This window comes from Stegostoma tigrinum, chromosome 25 (genome assembly GCF_030684315.1).
Source record: "Stegostoma tigrinum isolate sSteTig4 chromosome 25, sSteTig4.hap1, whole genome shotgun sequence".
Classification (NCBI taxonomy): Eukaryota; Metazoa; Chordata; class Chondrichthyes; order Orectolobiformes; family Stegostomatidae; genus Stegostoma; species Stegostoma tigrinum.
Window position 1 is genome coordinate 36,623,458 of NC_081378.1, and position 21,643 is coordinate 36,645,100.

Here is a 21,643-nt window from a genome sequence, read left to right on the forward strand (position 1 = left end):
AGCTTCTTGGAGTGTTCCTTCACACCAAGACAATACTTAAAAGCAGATTCCACAGAACAATTGGTTCCACTTTCTTACCTCGACAGAGTTGTGTGACAAGGCCACTGCCAATAATGGGCTGGTAAGAGAAACATCACAAGACTGAATTGTGCAAGAGCTACTTGTCATTAATTCAGTTAAAATGTCACCGGTCAAGACATCGAAAACCTGGAAGATAAAACAATGCTGTAGGAATAATATGTTGCAAAACAACAGATTTTCCAATGTTGTCAAAATGCATCAGGAATTAGAAACTGCAGAGACAGCAGTCACAAAAATCTTGACGTCAAAATTACTTCAGCACATGTATACATGCAGCCAAAAAACTGGCATGACAAAACAGCATATTTTCAAAAAATATTTTTAGGACGGGATCAAATCTCATTTGGCACCAAATACTATTCAGACATACTAAATGTGTGCAGGAGGCTCGGTGAAGCAGCATTACACCTTGTGGGAGGCTTTAAATTCATGACCCATCATATGACATTACCAATCTCAGCTAGACATTCACAGCAAGCACATCTGCAAGTACTTTAAAAATAAAACTTGATGATGTTTGGGAGCAAGCTTTTTGTTAATTTTTGTTTTCACAGCAGATGAACCAATAAAGTAATAAAGATAAATTACATTTAAAAAAAACAAATACAAAAAGGATCAAGCATTTGTGCCATTCATTTCTGGGTTTTAAGTAGTCATTAAAAGTTTGGCATTTCAGAATAATGTAAATTTAAGTGATAAATGGGAGCTTCAAATTCAAGACAGATCATTGATCACAGTAAAATTAAATGTACTAGTTTACAAACTTATCAGAATGTTGCATGGTTCACAAACGGACAGACGTAATAAATTATGGTGCAATGTGGAATTCATAAACAAAAATTAGCTATAATTAAAAAAAAGAGTTGTGACTAAACAGAGTAATTATTGGCCAATATATAGCTACACAAATTTGTAAAGTTGGTTATTGCTACTAATCAATAAAAGGCTTCAACTTGTACATTTCCAACAGGAAATGACAACTAGAATAGGCAAAACTTTTTCAAAGCACGTTTTAGGAATAATGGGTCAATGCTAAAATTGGGAATCACAATTTAATGGACAGAACAATGCAAATACTTCAGTCAGGTGCCAGAATAGGCAGCTTTATTTGTTGTGAATTCCAGCTAAATGCTGGTAGCTTTATTAAAGTAGACATATTCTATAGTTAGCTGATTATATACCTAATTTTAGAAGATCTATTTACGACAGTGATAACAGTATAACCAATTGAGCAATTGCCACATGTGTAGATGAACTTTTCTGAGGGGTTTAGCCCTTAGGCATTGTTCCTACAGAGTTACAGAATTATTACAGGACAGGAGGCTATCCAGCCCATGGTGTCTGCACTGCTTGTCTGAGCTTTCCAACTTGGTACGAATCTCCTGCCTCTTTCCTGTAACCATGCACATTGCTTCTCTTTAAATAAGCTTCCATTGTCATCTTGAAAGCCTCAGCTGAACCTGTCCCTACAACACTTGCAAGGTGTGCATTGCAGGGCCTAACCACTCATTGTTTGAATAAGATTTTTCTCACCTCCTATTTGCTTCTTTGGCAAAACACTTTAAAACTGTGCCCTCTTGCTCTCAATTAGTTTGGGAACAGTTTCTTCCTATTCACTCTGACCAGACACCTCATGATTCTGAAAATACCTATCAAATGTCCTCTTAGCATTCCCCTTTCCAAGGTAAAACAATACCAAATTCTCCAATATTTCTTTATAATTGAAGCGTCTCATCTCTGCTACAGTTCTTGTAAATCTCTGCTGCAATCTCTGCAATGCATTCACATCCTTATTAATGTGTGGCACCCAGAACTATACACAATACTCCAACTGAGGCACAACCAGTGTTGTATACGTGTTCATAATCTCTCTGCTCTTGTACATTATTCCTCTAATAAAGCCTAGGATACTCTGACGGCACAATGAAATACCTAAACTGGAGGTTTCTGTTCAGATTTTCCTGCTCCTCCACAAACCTAGCAATATAAACAGCATTAAAATACAAGAAGGGCTAGAATTTGTTATTAGACATGAGAAAGTTAGGCCTGCTCATTCAGTTGTAAGCGAATTCTTAATGGTGTGATCAATATTAATAATGGCCCAATAAGTTCTCTGACCCTGAAAATTTAATTGTTCAGCTGTTGAATCTGAACTCCCCCTCCAAATGTTATTATTGTTGCAAACTTTTCTTTAACATTTCCTTTTCTCTCTTCACCCAATCTTTCTTTCCCTCTCTATTTTGATTTGTGCATATTTTACATTGTATTGAATATTTTAGTTTGTACTTCCTTTTTTGGCCCTGCATGTCTCCGTAAGGAATTTTCAGTTTGACTGGGTTTAAAAAAAAACAAGATCTCATTTGATGAGGGTGCCATGTTAAAAGGGATGTCAAACACCTCACAGTTGCTGTTCAACAGCTTGTGAAGTGCGGGCAGCTGTCGGCATGTTAAATGAGGAGTGTTATTCCTTTGCCACTGATGACAAAATTTGGCCAATTAATTTTGAAGTGGATTGTAGTTCATTCAGTAGTCACGTACCTCTCCACCATGAACTGTATGGTGACCTTATGTTTAAACTGTAATTCTGTGTTAATTTTTCAAGAGATTTTCGAGTAAGATTTTGTGTTTTTTGCCAGAAATTCTTACACAACAATCCCTTTCTAACAAAAACCTTCACAGTTTCGCCTCCAACTGCTTCACCACCAATTCCCCCCCTCATTTTTTTTTCTTCAGCTACTTCCTTTTTGTTTGCAAAACATTTAGTTTTCATATTGCACCCCCCCCCCACCCAATTCATTGTCTTTTCGATTTTTCAGTTGGCTATGAATGCCACTTGCAGGTGGCAGCAAGAGCATATATGCGTGAAGAGGCATACTGCGCAACTGCGGACTGACAAAAAAGGTGGTGTCCAAAGTGGCACTGCCCAAGGCCAGCCTGAAGTGAGACAGCGCTCAGGGAAGCTGAGGCTGCCAAGGAGGAGCAGAAGAGCGTGCAGCTCTGAAGGTCACTCCTCCGTTGCGCTGCCCTTCACAATCCTACTGCCACAGCATCTGGGAGTAGGGCCTCTTGGTTCTGGAAGCAGCCATGTGGTGAGATGAGCACACACTGACCTGGTCCTGCTTTCCCGACCATCCTCTTTAGGCACGGGTTTACCTCTGCGACAGGCAGCCTCACCTTCACCCCACACTCCTCCCAACCCCTAACCTGGCCTTTTCCTGTCTTGGCTGGGAGGAATTACTGGTCACACCTATGTGGCAGCCCCACTGCATTAAGAATCCACCTTTATTTTTTCCGTTAACATTTCCTTTATCAACTAGCCTTTCTTCTGCAGTGGGTCTACTTTGTTCATAGTTCATCAGGATGGATGCAACAGGGAAAAATAAACTAAGCAGCTTGGCACCATCTTGACAGAGCAGGTTGCTTGATCATGATCCCCCTCAGAATTCACACTTATTCTTTGCTAAAGCACTGTCTTTGGAGTCAATAATGTTTGCAGGATGCTCTGTAGGTCTCCATTCTGATAAGAAGAACGTCCTCTGATGTAGGAGAATAGAGTCTCAGGAGATCTAAGTGAATGGTGTCAGCTGCTGAGAGAGGAATTTATGGCTACATTCCATGGCCATCTCCAAATAAGCTAAATTGCAAAAGAGGCGAGAGTGATACAGCAATGAACACGAGCATTATCAAGTGTAACATCCTGAAGCAGAAAGAGGCATCTTTATTCAAGAAATCCAAAAATAAAATTCATCCAGATAACACCAGCCTGATGTCACAAACTCCAAAATAAGTAGCGCCAGGATTTTTCAAAGGCTACTTTAGGAGGAAATTTGAGTGCAAAGGCATTCTGACTTTGACATTCATTTACGGTCTGCATTCTATTCAGATGCAGTCAGGTGCAGGCCCAACTAAAGCTGTAGAAGATTGAATGCAATGGTATTTCAGAAAAAAAGGCAAAGGAATAATATTACTTCTCCTTTGCATTGCATCCATTTTTCAGAAGTTATTTTGGACTCAATAGAAGCAAATAGGGCATATTATGCATACTGATTGGATTTAAAGGGACAGCTATAAACCATATCTTTGTCACATCATGGTGACGTTGTTACATTTTACAGCAGTTTGAGGTGTAGGCAGTAAGTTCACTAGGTTTATCTGACCTCACCTGACAAAGGAGCAGCACTATGTAAGGCATCTCCAAACCAGGCTTATTCTGGACATGGAGAGATTTTCTTTAGAAGAGAGATGGTGTAGGTTGGGCCTGTATTCATAGAGGAATGAGTGGTGACCTCATTGAAGCATACAAGGTTATTTGGGGATTCGGCATTTCATGTTTCCCCTTGCAGAAGAGTCTAGGACCAGAGGGTACAACGTCAAAATAAAGGATCACCCAGTTAGCACTGAGAAGAATAAGAGTTGCTTCTCTCAGAGGGGAGTGACTCTTTACTGCAGAAAACCGTTGAGGCTGGGTTTCAAGTGTATTCAAGACTGAGGTAGACAGGTTTTTAAATCAGTAAAGAAATCAACCGATATGGGAAAAAGTAGGAAAGTGGAGTTGAGGATTATCAGATCAGTCATGCCTTTACTGAATGGCACAAAAGATTCGATGGGCTGAATGGTATATTTCTTCTCCCATGTATTATGAAAAGGGGCAAAAAGAAGGATTTCTCCCACTAAAGTACCATTGGACCATGTATCCACAATCTAGAGATAGTAAGAATTGCAGATGCTGGGAGAATCTGAGATAACAAGGTGTAGAGCTGGATAAACACAGCAGACCAGGCAGCATCAGAGGAGCAGGAAAGCTCCTATAATGCTGTTCTTGCCCGTATGATGCCGCTTGGCCTGCTGTGTTCATCCAGCTCCACACCTCATTATCCACAATCTAGGCTTTGTTGGGTAAAATCTCTTGGGTACAATACTGCAGAGCCCAATATTTTTATTGAAATGTTTCTGTTTGTCAGGTGTGTCTCTTACCGACTCCATGTATAACTGGTCAACTATGGTCAGATAAAGCACAGGAGCACCTGCACAGTGTTGATTCCAAATCAAAAGATTCTTGTGGAACAGTGGCAGTGGCTCTATCCCTTTGAACCCTACCTGGATTCAAATCTCACCTGCTCCAGAGTTGTGTCATAAAATGTCTGAACAAGCTAATTAAAACAAAATCTTTGAATTCTGTTGACTTCTTAATTTCTGAAATGTGTGGCTGAAGCAATAACAGAGTGGAAAGCTGCATAGCAACAAAATTAAAAGTGCAAGTTTTTGGCAAACTAGGCCAAACAGTGCTATTTTCAGGTAGGAAGTATTTTGGAAACAGAATAATACTGGAGGGAATGGAGAAAGAAACGAACTGATAGAAAACAAATACTTTGATGCCTAATGTGAAAACTGAGGAACAGAAAGGACTCCACTTCCCTTCATAACACCCTGAGCACCACACACTAACAACCATAATGTCTCACAACCTAATCCATTGAAACCTGCGGCCAATATCTTGAGATATCCATTGCAAATTCACTCATTATGTTGGTTTAAATTTACAAGAATATTTTTTGCTTTTTACCTGATTATTTAAGCAGCAAATTCTAATATTGTCATGAGGAACTTCAAATTTGATCATTCACTATATTATCAAGTTATTCATTCAGAAAATACTCACAAAGATAACATTTTTTGCAGCTGCCATGATTTGAGTGCCATCAGATGACCACGTGCAGCATTTTAACAACACCTCCACCTCTTCCTCATCATCATCATTGTCAGCAGCATCTGGTTTCTGGAATTGCTCACGTACATCAAAGCTCTTCCACTGATTAGCTGAGGAGGTGTCCCATAGCTGCAAAAACATAAAGCAGTGTTGCTATGGTAGTTGTAAAACAACAGCAGTTGATTTCAGAACACATACCTATAACCAAAGACTTTCTGAATGACTGAAACTGATAGATTTGGATGATTTACATCTGAAGAAGCCCTACTGAGATTCTGAACCTGTTTGTTACCAGGCAGAAGCAGAATCTATAGGAAGGATCCCAGCATTTTCAGACCCAATGATGGCGAAAGGAAGAGGAAAAGCAGGAGTAGTGATAAGACCATGCCTGTACCCAAACTATAATACATGGCTGGATGTGCCTTTTGTGCCATTAGGTCTGAAGTTGCTAAATCAGCTTCAATGGCCATCTTCAGATTTACAGGACACAATCATTCTTGCCTGAGGAATAGCTAATATATTTCCTGGATTAATGACCTTCTTTACTGAATTGTTACTATCCTTGGGTTCCATCTTATTTCTGTTCCTCCATGTAAATTCCTAAATCCATGCATTTCCCATTTATCTTCTCACATAAAAAAACACTGCTTCCTCTGCACTCTTTCTCTTGTGGTACACTATGAACATGACTATGTCTGGTCCATCTGTTCCTTGCCTGCCTTCAGTTTCTAACCAACATCTTTCATCCCATGCTTTGTACACTTATAGCACTTTATTCCTTATCATCATGGTCACATCTTTTTTCTTCAAGCCTCACTAATTTTCCCACTTAGTACGTGCGATTCATTTCCGAGAATCCACAACGCCTGATGTTTCCACCCATAGTCCGAAAGCTTCTTCCAATACTTTCTTTGTCCCCTGCTCAGGGAAATGCTCCACCTTTCATTTTCTGTGTCCGTGACAAAAAATTGGCATAAAAAAGGCTAGATAATCAGGGAATCGGAAGGATTTGTAGCTCAGACTGAAGAACCGGCCAAAAAAGCCAGTTAACACGTTATGAGCAATGAGTCTGGTCTACTTGTCTAGCTAAGTGTAGTTCAAAAAACAGTCAAGAAGTTGGTTGTCGTCTAGGGCAAAGTAACCCACTTGACTGGGACTGCCTCCACTACCTTCTATGCTCACTCCCTTTATCACTGACAGTAGGACAGCGGTGTGTACCGCTTACAGGATGTAGTGCAACAACTCACAAAAGCTTTCTTCAACTGAACCTTTCAATCCCAAAGTCTTCACCAACTGTAAAGGCAAGGCCAAGAGATACTTGGGCTTCATGGGTTAAATTATGAGGAGAAATTACACAAAGTGTGTCTGTTTCTCTCTAGAATTTAGAAGGTTAAGGGGTGATCTGATGGAAGCCTTCAAGGTATTAACAGGAAAAGACAGGCTGTATAAAAATAACTCTTTCCAATGGTTGGGGGTTCCAGAGTAAGTGGGCACAGTGTGAGAATTAAGGCCAGGCCATTCAGGAGCGATGTTAGGAAGCACGTCTAAACACAAAGGGGTAGATGCTTAGAACTCTTTTCCACAAATGGCACTGGATGCAGGACCAGTTGTTAATTTTAAATCTAAGATTGGTAAGCTTTTGTTAAGCAAAGGTATTAAGGGATATAGGCCAAAAGGCTGGTATATGGAGTTAGGCGACAGCTCAATCATGATCTCACTGAATGATGGAACTGGCTTGAGGGGCTGAATGGCCTACTCCTGTTCCTATGTTCCTACCTATTTGGGAATACCGCCATCAGTACGTTACCCTGAACGTCACAGACCATCCTGACATGGTACTACATCATTATTCCGTGGCTGTTACTGGGTCATATTCCTGGAATTTCAAATATAGATATACTGGATGTAAGTTTGCTTGCTGTGCTGGAAGGTTTGTTTTCAGACTTTTCGCCACCATTCTAGGTAACATCATCAGTGAGCCACCGATGAAGCACTGGTGTTATGTAGTATCAGAGAAAATGGGAACTGCAGATGCTGGAGAATCCAAGATAATAAAATGTGAGGCTGGATGAACACAGCAGGCCAAGCAGCATCTCAGGAGCACAAAAGCTGACGTTTCGGGCCTAGGCCCTTCATCAGAGAGGGGGATGGGGTGAGGGTTCTGGAATAAATAGGGAGAGAGGGGGAGGCGGACCGAAGATGGAGAGAAAAGAAGATAGGTGGAGAGAGTATAGGTGGGGAGCACATCTGCCAATGTGGTATACTGCATCCACTGTACCCGGTGTGGCTTCCTCTACATTGGGGAAACCAAGCGGAGGCTTGGGGACCGCTTTGCAGAACACCTCCGCTCAGTTCGCAACAAACAACTGCACCTCCCAGTCGCAAACCATTTCCACTCCCCCTCTCATTCTTTAGATGACATGTCCATCATGGGCCTCCTGCAGTGCCACAATGATGCCACCTGAAGGTTGCAGGAACAGCAACTCATATTCCGCCTGGGAACCCTGCAGCCTAATGGTATCAATGTGGACTTCACCAGTTTCAAAATCTCCCCTTCCCCCACCGCATCCCAAAACCAGCCCAGTTTGTCCCGTCCGCCCATTGCACCACACAACCAGCCCAGCTCTTCCCCTCCACTCACTGCATCCCAGAACCAATGCAACCTGTCTCTGCCTCCCTAACCTGTTCTTCCTCTCACCCATCCCTTCCTCCCACCCCAAGCTGCACCCCCATCTACCTACTAACCTCACCCCACCTCCTTGACCTGTCCGTCTTCCCTGGACTGACCGATCCCCTCCACACCTCCCCACCTATACTCTCTCCACCTATCTTCTTTTCTCTCCATCTTCGGTCTGCCTCCCCCTCTCTCCCTATTTATTCCAGAACCCTCACCCCATCCCCCTCTCTGATGAAGGGTCTAGGCCCGAAACGTCAGCTTTTGTGCTCCTGAGATGCTGCTTGGCCTGCTGTGTTCATCCAGCCTCACATTTTATTATTACACTGGTGTTATGTCCCGCTTTCTATTTATCTGTTGAGGTTTCCTTGGATTGGTGTTGCTATTTCCTGCGTCGGTGATGTCATTTCCTGTTCTTCAAACTTCAAACCAGCGTTTACCGAAAAACAACACATACCAACCAAATACTGAACTACAGAAGCAATTATCCCAACGCCCACAAATGAAGCTGCATTAGAACACTATTTCAACGAGCCACCACACACTGCAGCACAGAGGAAATATGAAGAGCAGAAGAAAGTCAGAAATACAGCGTATTCAAAAAGAACCCAATGAACACAGTTCGCCGATTTCTCAGCAACAAACCCAAACTGACAAAACGGGCCCAGAAATCATAACCACTCTCCCCTACATCAAAGACATTTCCGAAATGACTGCCAGACTACTCGGACCTCTTGGCATCAGGGTAGCCCACAAACCCACCAACACACTAAAACAGCAGCTAATGAACTTAAAAGCCCCTATACAGACAACACGCAAAACGAATGTCATTTACAAAATACCTTTCAAGAACTGTGACAAACACCACATTGGACAAACAGGCAGAAAGCTAGCCACCAGGATACATGAACATCAACTAGCCACAAAAAGATATGACCCACTATCACGAGTATCCTTACATAGAGATGAGGAAGGACACCACTTTGATTGGGACAACACATCCGTCCTAGGACAAGCCAAACAGAGACACGTACGAGAATTCCTAGAAGCGTGGCATTCCAACCGGAACTCCATCAACTAACACATTGATTTGGAGCCCATCTACCACCATCTGAGAAAAAGAACAGGATATAACATCACCACCCCAAGGAAACCTAAACAGATAAACAGAAAGCAGGACATAACACCAGCGCTTCATTGGAGGCTCACTGATGAAGTTACCTGGAATGGTGACGAAACGTCTGAAAATGAACCTTCCAGCTCAGCGAGCAAACTCACATCCAGAAACTCAACCTGAGCTACAGACCTTCTCAATATAGAAATACTGTAGGTGTATGCAGAACTGAAGGGATACAATGGTTCAAGAAGGTACGTCCCCACCACTTTCTCAAGAACAATTAGGAATAAGCAACAAATGCTGGTCTTGCCAGCAACATCTATATCCTTTGACAGAATAAATAATAAGACCATAAGACCGTAAGCCATTCGGCCCATCAAGTCCACTCCGCTATTTAAATCATGGCTGATGGGCATTTCAACACCACTTCCCTGCACTCTCCCCGTAGCCCTTGATTCCTTATGAGGTCAAGAATTTATCGATCCCAGCCTTGAAGGCATCCAACGTCCTGCCTACACTGCACCCCGTGGCAATGAATTCCACAAGCCCACCACTCTCTGGCTGAAGAAATGTCGTCTCATTTCAGTTTTAAATTTACCCCCTCTAATTTTAAGGCTGTGCCCACGGGTCCTAGTCTCCCCACCTAACGGAAACGACTTCCTAACGTCTACCCCTTCTAAACCATACATTATCTTGTAAGTTTCTATTAGATCTCCCCTCAACCTTCTAAACTCTAATGAGTACAATCCCAGGATCCTTAGCCGTTCATCATACGTTAAACCTACTATTCCAGGGATCATCCGTGTGAATCTCCGCTGGACACACTCCAGGGCTAGTATGTCCTTCCTGAGGTGTGGGGCCCAAAATTGGACACAGTATTCTAAATGGGGCCTAACTAGAGCTTCATAAAGTCTCAGAAGCACATCGCTGCTTTTATATTCCAACCCTCTTGAGATAAATGACAACATTACATTCGCTTTCTTAATTACGGACTCTACCTGCAAGTTAACCTTTAGAGAATCCTGGACCAACACTCCCAGATCCCTTTGCACTTCTGATTTGCGAATTTTCTCACCATTTAGAAAACAGTCCATGCCTGTATTCTTTTTTCCAAAGTGCAAAACCTCACATTTACCCTCATTGAATTTCATCAGCTATTTCCTGGACCACTCTCCTAAACTGTCTAAATCTTTCTGCAGCTTCCCCACCTCCTCAGTACTGCCTGCCTGTCCACCTATCTTCGTATCATCGGCAAACTTCGCCAGAATGCCCCCAGTCCCTTCATTCACATCATTAATATATAAAGTGAACAGCTGTGGCCCCAACACTGAACTCGTCACCAGTTTCCATTCCGAAAAAGAGCCTTTTATCCCAACTCTCTGCCTTCTGTCAGACAGCCAACCCTCAACCCAAGCCAGTAGCTCACCTCGAACACCATGGGCCCTCACCTTGCTCAGCAGCCTCCCGTGAGGCACTGTATCTTAAAATAATATACTTGTAAACTATGAAAGCACAGACAGAAGTCCAAGGGCAGCGGGAAGTGGAACAACACTTACAAGTGAAAGCAGATGGGCACAATGTTTCAGGAATGGGAGGTGCAGAACCCAGTTTTAAAACAAAACAAGAAACTGACCCATATAAGGGGAAAAATACTTAAATAAACCTTTGTTACAGCACCACCTAGTGAAACTACATGGGAAGTCAAACTCTGAAATGCAGCAGCACCAATGAATGTTGGGAGAATCATGTGTTAAATTTACTGCCAAGAATGCACACAGTTAAGTCAATCCTGGGTGTTACGTTTAGAAATGAAGGAGTTGGTGAAGTAAACACAAAGTGCATTTAAGGTACAATTTTCAGCATCACTGTTATTTGTATGTTAACACCTCCACTGGAATCCCTAGAATTTCATAATACAACTTTATAATTACTGAGGAAAGATGTTATCGGTGCTCATTTTTTTCCTTCATAGTAATCATAGCAAAGCATAATTATACTTCAAATCTGAAATCAGCATATCCATATTCCATCAAGACTTATGGAATAAAGATGAAAGCACATGAAACTTTTTATGCGGTTCACTTGCATTTTAAATGGAACGCTACATACAGTTATTTCAAAGGTTGTAACTGAAAGTGTGGAACACTTTCCCAGTGAAGTCTACAAATGCACAGTCTAAAGTGCAGCTTTGATTATTGAAGCACCTAAGTTGGTACATGCCTTCACCGTCCCATCATTGGAGCAACTTGCCAAATATTGGTCATCAGGTGAAAACCTGCAATGGTTAATATAATCTGTGTGGCCAAACAAAGTGTTCCTACAGTTTGTTCCTTTGAGATCCCATGTCTGTGAAATACAGAAAAGAAGTAACATGATTAGATGGAAAGTGAATAAAATATACCTTTTTTTAACTGTGGCACTGCATTAACATAATATCATCTATTCTTTTTCTCATCTGAAATCGCTAACAGCAAGCATTTGAAAACTCAGGCTGAACTTCATGAAAGCTGCTACACAATACATTGCTTTTACTAAAATAACATTTGAGACATAAATGTAACACGCTTTAAAAATTCACGAGGCAGATCTGTGATCAGCCAGAACATGCTCAGCAACTAGTGAAACAAGTTCTCTCATCAAAAACTAAAAATTAACTGTTAAAAAAATGCATGCAATACTGCTAGAAACCCAAATTTGCCTTACATTCCCTGTAGATTCTGTGAGAAACTACTTCTGCATTGCATGATGGTAAGAATCCAGCCATCTCACCACTGAAAATAACTTGCAATATTCAGTTGCATGACTCATTAACACGCATCAGATCACAGAGTGAAGTAGTTATACCTGCTGATGTTAATTCAATGAGATACTAAAGCAATAACAGAAATGATGCACTTTAACCATGCAATTCTAAAATTCTCATGGGAATGGCAAAGACTAAAGGTGACAAAACAGTTAACTAACCAGAGGCCAACAAAAGAGGGTCAATATATTCTGCAGATCAGTTAGTAGATAAGTAAATACATGCTTATAATACAGTGATAATAAAACCATTTATCATGGCATGCCAGCTATCAATAGGCTAGGATTAGTTAAGTATACTGAAACTTTCATGTTAGGGAAAAGTTAAAGATATATATCAGTGAACAGAGCACAAGCTTAATGTCAAGAAGATACTTGGTTTCTTATGAAAAGTAGTATCTCACTATGAGCATTAAGTGTTACAGACGAAAGGATTCAGTCAAGTTACAACATAGCACAGAACAATCTGTAATGCATTGCACATTAAGTAAACATTATTACAAAACAGTATATCATCGTATTTACAGACAAGTCACAAGATCTGAATTAACATTTACAACAACTACAAATCTTCAAATAAAACAAACTAAACTCAAAAGACAATTTACTCACTTTCAAATAGGTATCATTAGAGCAGGTTGCCAAAAGAATCTTATTTGGCGAATGTGAAAAACAACAATAGTTGACTTGTTCACTATGTTCATGGTATGTATGATACAACTCCCCAGATAATAAATTCCAAACCTAAGGAGAAAGAAGTTACATTAGCTGTAAGGTGGAGAAAGCAATCCCATTAATGGAGGATGACTAAGTAAGATACTTACATAGAACATACTGCAAATTGCTTATAGACATGAAAATGCAACTTAGAAAACAAATCATTTACTTCTGCAGCTGGTGTCATACCTTAACTTTTGTATCTGAGGAACACGTGGCGACAAACTTGTCATCTGGTGAAAATGCACAACATAGAACTTCATCATCATGTCCTGTGAGTTCCAGAAGTTTCTCGCCAGTTTCACTTTTAAAAACCTACATCATAATTTGAAGAGAGAATTTTGAAACACTAGATGTAATTTTTTGCACATTGCAGAACCACTTATTTTAAATTTAATTGACTCAAATATTCTTAAACACTTTCCAGGAACCATACTCAGACAATATGGATCCTGCATGGAGCAAGGTATTAAATAGTGTATTGCAGACAGGGAATACTATCATGCAGAAAAAGTGTGATGCAAGAGAAGTAAGTTATATATTTATAAATTAAAATAATTTATTTTAGAGTTTGCATTTATAACTAGTGGCATGTGGGTTTTGGTCTGTGGGGATTTTATGATTAGCATGGTTTAGGTCACAAACAACTATGAACATAGTTTCGTTCAACACTAACTGCAAAAGGTAGTGCCAACCAAACCAAACTAAATAATTTACATAATCAGAAATTTCTGGGAAAACTCAGCAGGTGTGGCAGAGAAAGCAGAATTAATGTTTCAGGTCCAGTGACCCTTCTTCAGAACTAAATAATATGTAGCGTGATGTTTAGTAAAATTGAGTTAGTAAAGAATAGCAGAATAATATTCTGCTTCTTATACTTTCCAGTACAGTACCAGGATAATGTAAAAATAGATAACACAATTTTATAGGCTGTTATTTACCTGCAAAGTTTTATCTGCTCCACAAGAAGCTATCTTCAACCCATCATGAGAAAAACAGGCGTGAAAAACAGCATCACTGTGAGGTCGAACAACAAGGCGAGATAAGTTCTGCAAGGCCTTCTTGTTCCTGTTATTTAACAGCATTTGTTAACTTATTGCCAAGAACTGACTGAAACATGTTGTTCAAACTATTTCTAAACAGTAAAAAGTTCTGAATAACTAATTTGGTTAGACAGATTAAACTCTCAAATGAAGAGATTAATGATTCGGCATTCATAGGAAAATAGGATGACAAAGAACAACAGCTGAGGCACAGATCCAAAACAAAAACACAATTACATAAATGCTGGAAATACTCAGCATGTCATCTAGCACTGGAAGGCGGGAGAGCAAGAGAGAAAGAGAGAGATAAATATGTTTCAAGATACTTTGATTACAATTGCAAGTTCTAGCGATGGGCAGTTAATGATGGCCAGCCAACGACACCCACATCCCACAAAAATATTGGATAAATATATAATTTTCCATGTACTGCAAAAAAGAAAAGAGTCAGCTGTTATTTTGGCCAGTATGATTATCGAGAAAACCTAAGGTGTTCATCTTACTAATGTTAAGAAGGGAATCTTCAACAGTTGTTGGGTCAAATTAATTTGCTCTGTGAAAAAAAATATGATATTATTATTTGGAGACCTGAATTCTAAGTGGATAGCACCAAGAATGGTCTTAGGTTCCATTTGTATTTCTGTGGTGAGTATGTTTGTAAGTGGAGGCATAATTTTAGTTCCATTTTTCTTAGTTCTGTGAACAGTGATAAATTGACTGAAAATGAGTTTAAAAATTGTACATAATTGGGACTTTTAACCACAGTTGATGAAGACTTCCACCGTTTTCTCTGCCTATTGACGTGCCATGGCAAGAAGATCGAATGACACTTTGTAAACAGCTTTCTCAGTTTTCCAAGAGTTTGATCAGCTTTATGATCCTTCTTTAGTTATGTTCTATGAGAATAAGCCTCCTTTTTTTCCAGAGATTCTAACTAGGAGACACAACAGTGAGGGGGGTGAATTTGACAATTGTAACTATTCTGTCCAGTTCATCATTCCGGGAAGAAAGTCCCGCTGTCCTTGTCTCATCTGCCCTTCATTAAGATTCTTGCAATACATATCCAGATGTGAGTGAGGAGAATACTTCACCTACTCGTATGGAGATGTCAGTTTATGTGCCCAACAATGTTACTATAGAAGCACTGCATGTGGCCATTCAAGATGAGATGAACTTTCACAACCCAATAACACGAAACTCTGCATAGACAGAAAAATTTTTCAGCAACTCTAAAGCACAAGAACAACTGACAATCTTTAAAATGAGAAGTTAGAAAGCTCATCTTTCTCCAGCCTCCCAGACAGTCAAAGTTTGCAGCAGTTCCTCTCATCTCATCCATTTTTCCATAAGATTTGCAGCATCTTCAGATGCAGTTTTGACGGTCCTGACTGCAAATCTTCCTGCACAGTCAGAAATCTCTGACGAGGTTTCCATTGATCCTTCACAGTTCATGCTAGCGATTTTTGAGGAAGTGAATTTGTACTCTGCTGCCTTCATCCTAAGCTCGAAAATACTGCACAAGAATCTCAAGTTGCCATTGTCCTGCTATGGTAGGGAATGGTAAGATTCTTCAGTTTCCCTTTGATGATACAACTTCAACGTGTACTGTCAAATTCTCATGTAAGCAGAGGGCATCATGAAAGAAAAAGCTAACTGGCATCCAGTCAAATGGAAACTGTATCCTCTGAATAAGTATCAAACTGTTTTCATCCTAATGTGACCATCTTGCTGGCTGCTGGTGCTTTCGGTGCTTTGAACTTTGGGCTGCTAACTCTATTCTTTTTCTTTCATAGAATCCCTACAGCGTGGAGGCAGGCCATTCAGCCCATTGAGTCCACGCCAACCTTCCGAACAGCATCCCACCCAGATTCATCCTCCTGCCCTATCCCCGTAACCCCGCATTTCCCATGGCCAATTCACCTAGTCTCCACATCTTTGGACTATGGGAGGAAACTGGAGCACCCTGAGAAAACTCACCCAAGATGTGGGGAGAATGTGCAAAATCCACACAGGCAGTCGCTCCAGGCTAGAATAAAACCCGAATTCCTGGCATTGTGAGGCAGCAGTGCCAACTACTGAGCTACCATACTGCCCCTACTTTCAGCTGCTGAAAGTACAATTCCAAGCCATCTTTCAGGCTATCCTCTATTCCATTTTGAATGGCCAAACAGTGAGATCTCCTGAGCACGTGAATCTGTAAACAAGGAACTCTGGGAGGAGGTGGTGCAAGAAGTTCAGTCAGTCAAAGTGGATTATTTTTACTTAAATGTTTCAGCTAACAATGTTCATAAAATTAGAAATTAAATATATGGGGAGATGTAGAGACAGAGTTCCAGAATGTGTGAATGAGCCTTTAAGGTAAGCTGTGATGCACATAGTTTCAGGAGTCATGAAGATCTATAAAACCCTTGTTAGTGGGTTCCTACCACTACGTTCTTGAGCTCTACAATATTAGGGCACTGCAGTTTAAGAAGCAGAATAATTTCTCTCAAACAACTGATAGACATTTATATCCTAATGTGGCCCTTGTCAGCAAGTTGGACACTCTAAGGTCTCTATTTTCATATGTGGCAAAAACAACAGCTGACACCCTTTGCACTTTAAACCATATTTATAAATCAAGTTGAACAGCTGGCTACTATCTCCTGTGTCAGTTCTGCTGGGAACTTCAGCTGTGGTAAAACGGTGTTTTTTTTGGCATCTCAAAGGCATATAATGGCATTTTGAGTGAGTACACAGGAAAAGGAAGAGGATAAGAGAAAATATAGGAGGTTCTGTGACAGAAGGCAGGGGAGATTACGTGATACAAGGGTTGACAGTGATAGGCAAAAGTGGATAGGAATGGAACAAGAAATGGAAAATGGGTCTAGAGAAGCTATAAATGGGGGAGGCAAATTCACCATCACATAAAACAATAAAAACAAGAAAAATAAAAATCGAATCAATAACTCAGAACCCCAGAGCTTGGAGTCAAAGCATTTGAAGATCTGATTCACAAAAGAAAATGGTGAAACACACCGGGTGAGTTGTGATGGGATAGGGAGGCCAGGGCTGAATTTAATGGCTGGACATGAATCAGGTCAAGAAGTGTCGGGAACCCCCAAATTTTCTATGGGGTGGCACAATGGAATTAAGTGCCAGCCCTCAGACTAGCCATTCTTGGGTCTTCCCTGAAACTGAGAAATCTGGAGGAGGAAATCTCACCCACCGAGAGCTGGCTGGTCAAATGCCATCAGCTCCTTGGTGCCAGCCGCAATGCTAAGAGTGCTGCCAATCACTGGTAGCACACCCATGCGTGGACCATGGTTAAAGAGGCATCCCAAATCAAAGATGAGTGACAATGGGAAATAGAGGACAATGGTTTTGGAAAAGGAGGAATTGGGTTCAAAGACAATGGCAGTGGGACAGTTTACAACACAGTCCTGCTAATCGCAATGCTGAGGCCTGACTTTTCAGGCAGCTTACTGAGCTGCTGTAGAAAGGAGCAGAAAAGCTGTGCAGCTCCCAAACTAACTGCTGCATCACCACAAAATTGTGGTGGGCTCGCTAATGAATCTAATTGACATGCTGCTGTTGGTGAGCAGAATCCCTGCATTCAACTCTTCCTGCCCCAAATTTAATTGGCAATAGATTTTCTGGTGACAGGAGTCTAATGGCCAACTCTTCCCATTATCCACCATCACACCATCTCTAATGGGCTAAACAATTTGGCTTCAAAGGTAAAAGGGCCACACTTGAAAAGCAGACTTCGAGATGAGAACTCAAAGAGATTAGACAGGGAAAAGCAATGATCAATTTGGAGAAGAGTATTATGGAGAAGAGAAGCTATCTGTGGCCATCAGGAAGGCATAGTGGGAAAAGAGATTTACTGTTGGAAAGCACAAAACCAGTAGTAGTTTAGGATGTACTGCAATTTGAGAATCTGATGAAAGAATCAGTGAAGAAGTCAGGCCTTGACCTGGTGGCTCCTATTGATAGGTTAGACAAAGGCAGGATGGAACTGTTCCGAGATTATCGCAAATGATGTTGTTTTAACTCGCAAGGGAATGGGGAGGAGGTTATATACAAGACTCTTAGATACGAGATAAGTTAGGACTTAGGCATCCTTAGATGGAATTTAAAATCAATAGCACTGAGGAATTACATGAACAAGACATCCAAAGATGTGCAAGTTAGGTGGATTTGCCATGCTAAATTGTCCATAGCATTCAGGGATGTGTAGGTTTGGTGCATTAGCCACAGGAAATGCAGGATTGTGGGGATGGATCTGGGTGGGATGCTCTTTGGAGGGATTGGTTGGGTTGAATGGCTTGTTTCCACACTATGATGATAAGACTGAATAAGGGAAAGGAGGAAAATAGGGAAGCTAAAGTATGATTTTAGGAAAGCTGAAGAGTTGTGAGGGGTGATGGTTGATATCAGGAAGAAAATAAAAGGAGATCAAGGTAAACAACTGGATTGTCTCAGCACTTCAGTTAAAGTGAAAGTTGGAGTTACAGTAAAAGCTTTAAATTATTAAAGTCAGTGTTAATTTCCAGGAAGCTGTGAAAGTTTCAGTTAAGAAGATACGGTTCCCAAAGTTGTGCAAACTTCACTGGAACAGTGTAGAAATCCAAATATAGAAGACTCAGAATAGGACTGCAGTACAGAATTAAGTTGCAATCACCAGGGGTTTCATGGTCACATGTGTGGATTAACAATAACGATTGTGTTATACACATCCATACATATATAGACATAAAAATTGCAAGTCAGAAATCAGGCCATTTCCCCCATCCAGTCTGCGTTGGCGTTTAATCTCCACATATTCGGTAAAATCTCACATGTTTACTTGAATTACATTGATTTACTTTAAAGACTTATAAGACTCATAATTGTAACATCTAAAATAAATAGATTAGACGAATAACAGAAGCAGATAACAGAATGTCAACATTTCAATCTGTAAAATAAAACATTACTTTCATCTCTTGTGTGGAGATATTGTGAGTTTCAGATAAGTCAGGAAACTGCATGTACTTACATGCTGAGCTGGTTTTTCTATGAACATAGATAAGATTATCTGACGTTCTGTTCAAGTGGGAAAATAAGTGATGCAAACACCTTTTGCTGCAACACTAATTTACAGTTATTCTCATTAGGAAGACAGGAATAACTCAAGATGGATAGATATCAATATCAGATAAATAAACCGGAATATAATTGAAGCTTCGAGTATATAGGCCATGTAAGAGCAGAAAACATGGAAATTAAGTTCTGAATGCAGCTGAGTTCAATTTCTGTAAGAATATAGTTAATAAACTAATAATATTTGGTGGTACAGAAGTAATTATTTGTATAGTTGGAACAACGGTACAACAAAATTAAGGATATCAATGATTATATTTACTCAATTAAGCTTCAGTTTACATTATACCATGTTTGCATACTAACATCCAATCCAGGTATACAGCCCCTTTTCTGGCTCGTTCCACAGCCTGCAGTTTTGCCTGCCGGTACACTTCGGAGTGTTCAGGCTGACAAAGGCCCAATTGTACAATATCTGGAAAGGGTTTCTGCACAAGAAGATGGCCTTTCAAAGACAAGAATTCTTGAAAATTTTCCCGCACTGTACTGTTCTGTAAAGGAAACGGGATATCAATTTTTGCGTTTTTAAAATTTACATTAAAAAAACAATAAAACATCACAATTTCTGAAACGATGAAGTGTTAAAATGCACTGCATTGTAAACCTTAGATCTCAAATCGAGCAGAAAATAGCTATTAAATATGAAAATATGGTCATCTTATTGGTTTGAACTCTGCAATAGAAACAACAGTGAAACTGTCAGCACTCACCACCACATTTTTCACTTTTCTTCTCAGTTGTTTGCAGGAGTCTCTCATTTTCAATTACAAGTTTTTTAATCCCTTTCTCCTTCTTGGTTTGCACCCCATCAGTTACCTCCTTCACTATGTCCATTTGCTTTCCAACATTGTCGCTTTGTACAGTCTGATAGTTAACTTTAAAAATACAGGACAAGGTTCCTGCAATCAAAAGACTATTCCCTGTTCAATTATTCTATTGTTGCAAATTTCTCCGTCTTTACTTTTCTCAAGTTACAGAAATGGATGATGCTGGGTGCATTGGATTCTACCTGAAGGATCAATGTTGACTCCCTGATTAAAAAAATCTAGACATCCCTTGGTGCAAGCTATTACAATGCAATAATTTACTGCATCTCAGAATTTAGCAAATTCTTCAATTCTGAAGAAGGCTTGCTGATCCCAAAATATTTACTTTGATTTCTCTCTGTAGATGTTGCCAGCCCTGCTGAGATTTTTTTAGCAATTTCAGTTTTATCCAGAAATTAGATTAGATTACCTACAGTGTGGAAACAGGCCCTTCGGCCCAACAAGTCCACACTGCCCTTGAAGCATCCCACTCAGACCCATCCCACTATAATCCACACACGCCTGAACACTACGGGCAATTCAGCATGACTGATCCACCTAGGCTGCACATCTTTGGACTGTGGGAGGAAACCGGGGCACCGGGAGGAAACCCATGCAGACACTGGGAGAATGTGCAAACTCCACACAGACAGTTGCCTGAGGCTGGAATTGCACCCAGGTCCGTGGCGCTGTGAGGCTGCAGTGCTAACCACTGAGCCGCCCCAAAAAATTTAACTTTTTATTGTCTATGATCAGGAATAAATTGGCTGTGTTTGCAAATATGTCAGTTTTTGCTGGAATCATTACAATTGGAAAAAAAACAGTGACTGTTAATGTTTAAAATATATAATGCTTCAAACAAAGAAAATGAAGAGAAATTTAAGACTTTTTAAATAATTGAAAAGTTAACATCTCCAATGAAAAAAAAATCTCTATCTTATTCATTCAACCTTAGGTGACACTGGCAGACACTGGTGATTACATTTAACTATTTTTCTTCATTTCTCTACTTTGCACCCAAGATTTTTCATCGAGGTACCTGTACGTAATACGTTTTATGCATGTATCTTATACCCAAGACAGCACCAGGAAAGCGACATTGTACACTTTTCACTGTACTCCTGTATCCCTATACTTCAGTACATGTGACAATAAAATCAACTTATAATTCCAGCTTCAATTCTAAATTGCAACCATCGTTTCTACCTGATTTCATTGACGTTACCCAAAGCAATCTACTCCTATGCAAAGAGGTGTACCCTATGAACAAAAATAGTCACATTTCTCAGCACCAGTCAAATATAGAGAAAGAATTATTTTCATATCTTTCTTTTCGACATATTGCAAGCAGTTATTTTCTCTGCCTTAGATTCAATTATTGTTGGGATCAAGCTGTAATGATGTTCCCTTGGTAACCCTGATTCTTAGCAGCATCTGACCTTGTCTTTTGTACTGAGTGACAATCACAGTATCTACACTCAATCATATTACATAGAGGTAAAACGGAATACAGATGTCTCTTCGTATGTTTGTCACTGGCAAGACAACTGAAAAAGTAAACTCAAAACA

The 21,643-nt window shown here is 40.2% G+C and overlaps 1 protein-coding gene across 5 annotated transcripts in view; it reads right to left on the reverse strand.

Moving 5' to 3' along the window:
- The window catches only part of apaf1 (apoptotic peptidase activating factor 1), a 169,052-nt gene that overhangs the window by 89,010 nt on the left and 58,399 nt on the right, over window positions 1–21,643 (reverse strand). For 4 of the 5 annotated variants that reach the window (XM_048553914.2, XM_048553915.2, XM_048553913.2 and 1 more), the window contains exons 12-18: window positions 19,575–19,759; window positions 14,040–14,166; window positions 13,288–13,413; window positions 12,994–13,125; window positions 11,800–11,925; window positions 5,741–5,917; window positions 79–207 (exon numbers count right to left, since the gene is read on the reverse strand). In XM_048553914.2, coding sequence (XP_048409871.1) covers window positions 79–207; window positions 5,741–5,917; window positions 11,800–11,925; window positions 12,994–13,125; window positions 13,288–13,413; window positions 14,040–14,166; window positions 19,575–19,759 — 1,002 coding nt within the window. Of the gene's footprint in view, window positions 1–78; window positions 208–5,740; window positions 5,918–11,783; window positions 11,926–12,993; window positions 13,126–13,287; window positions 13,414–14,039; window positions 14,167–19,574; window positions 19,760–21,643 lie in introns of those variants that run through there. The other variant, XM_048553917.2, reaches the window with a different exon arrangement.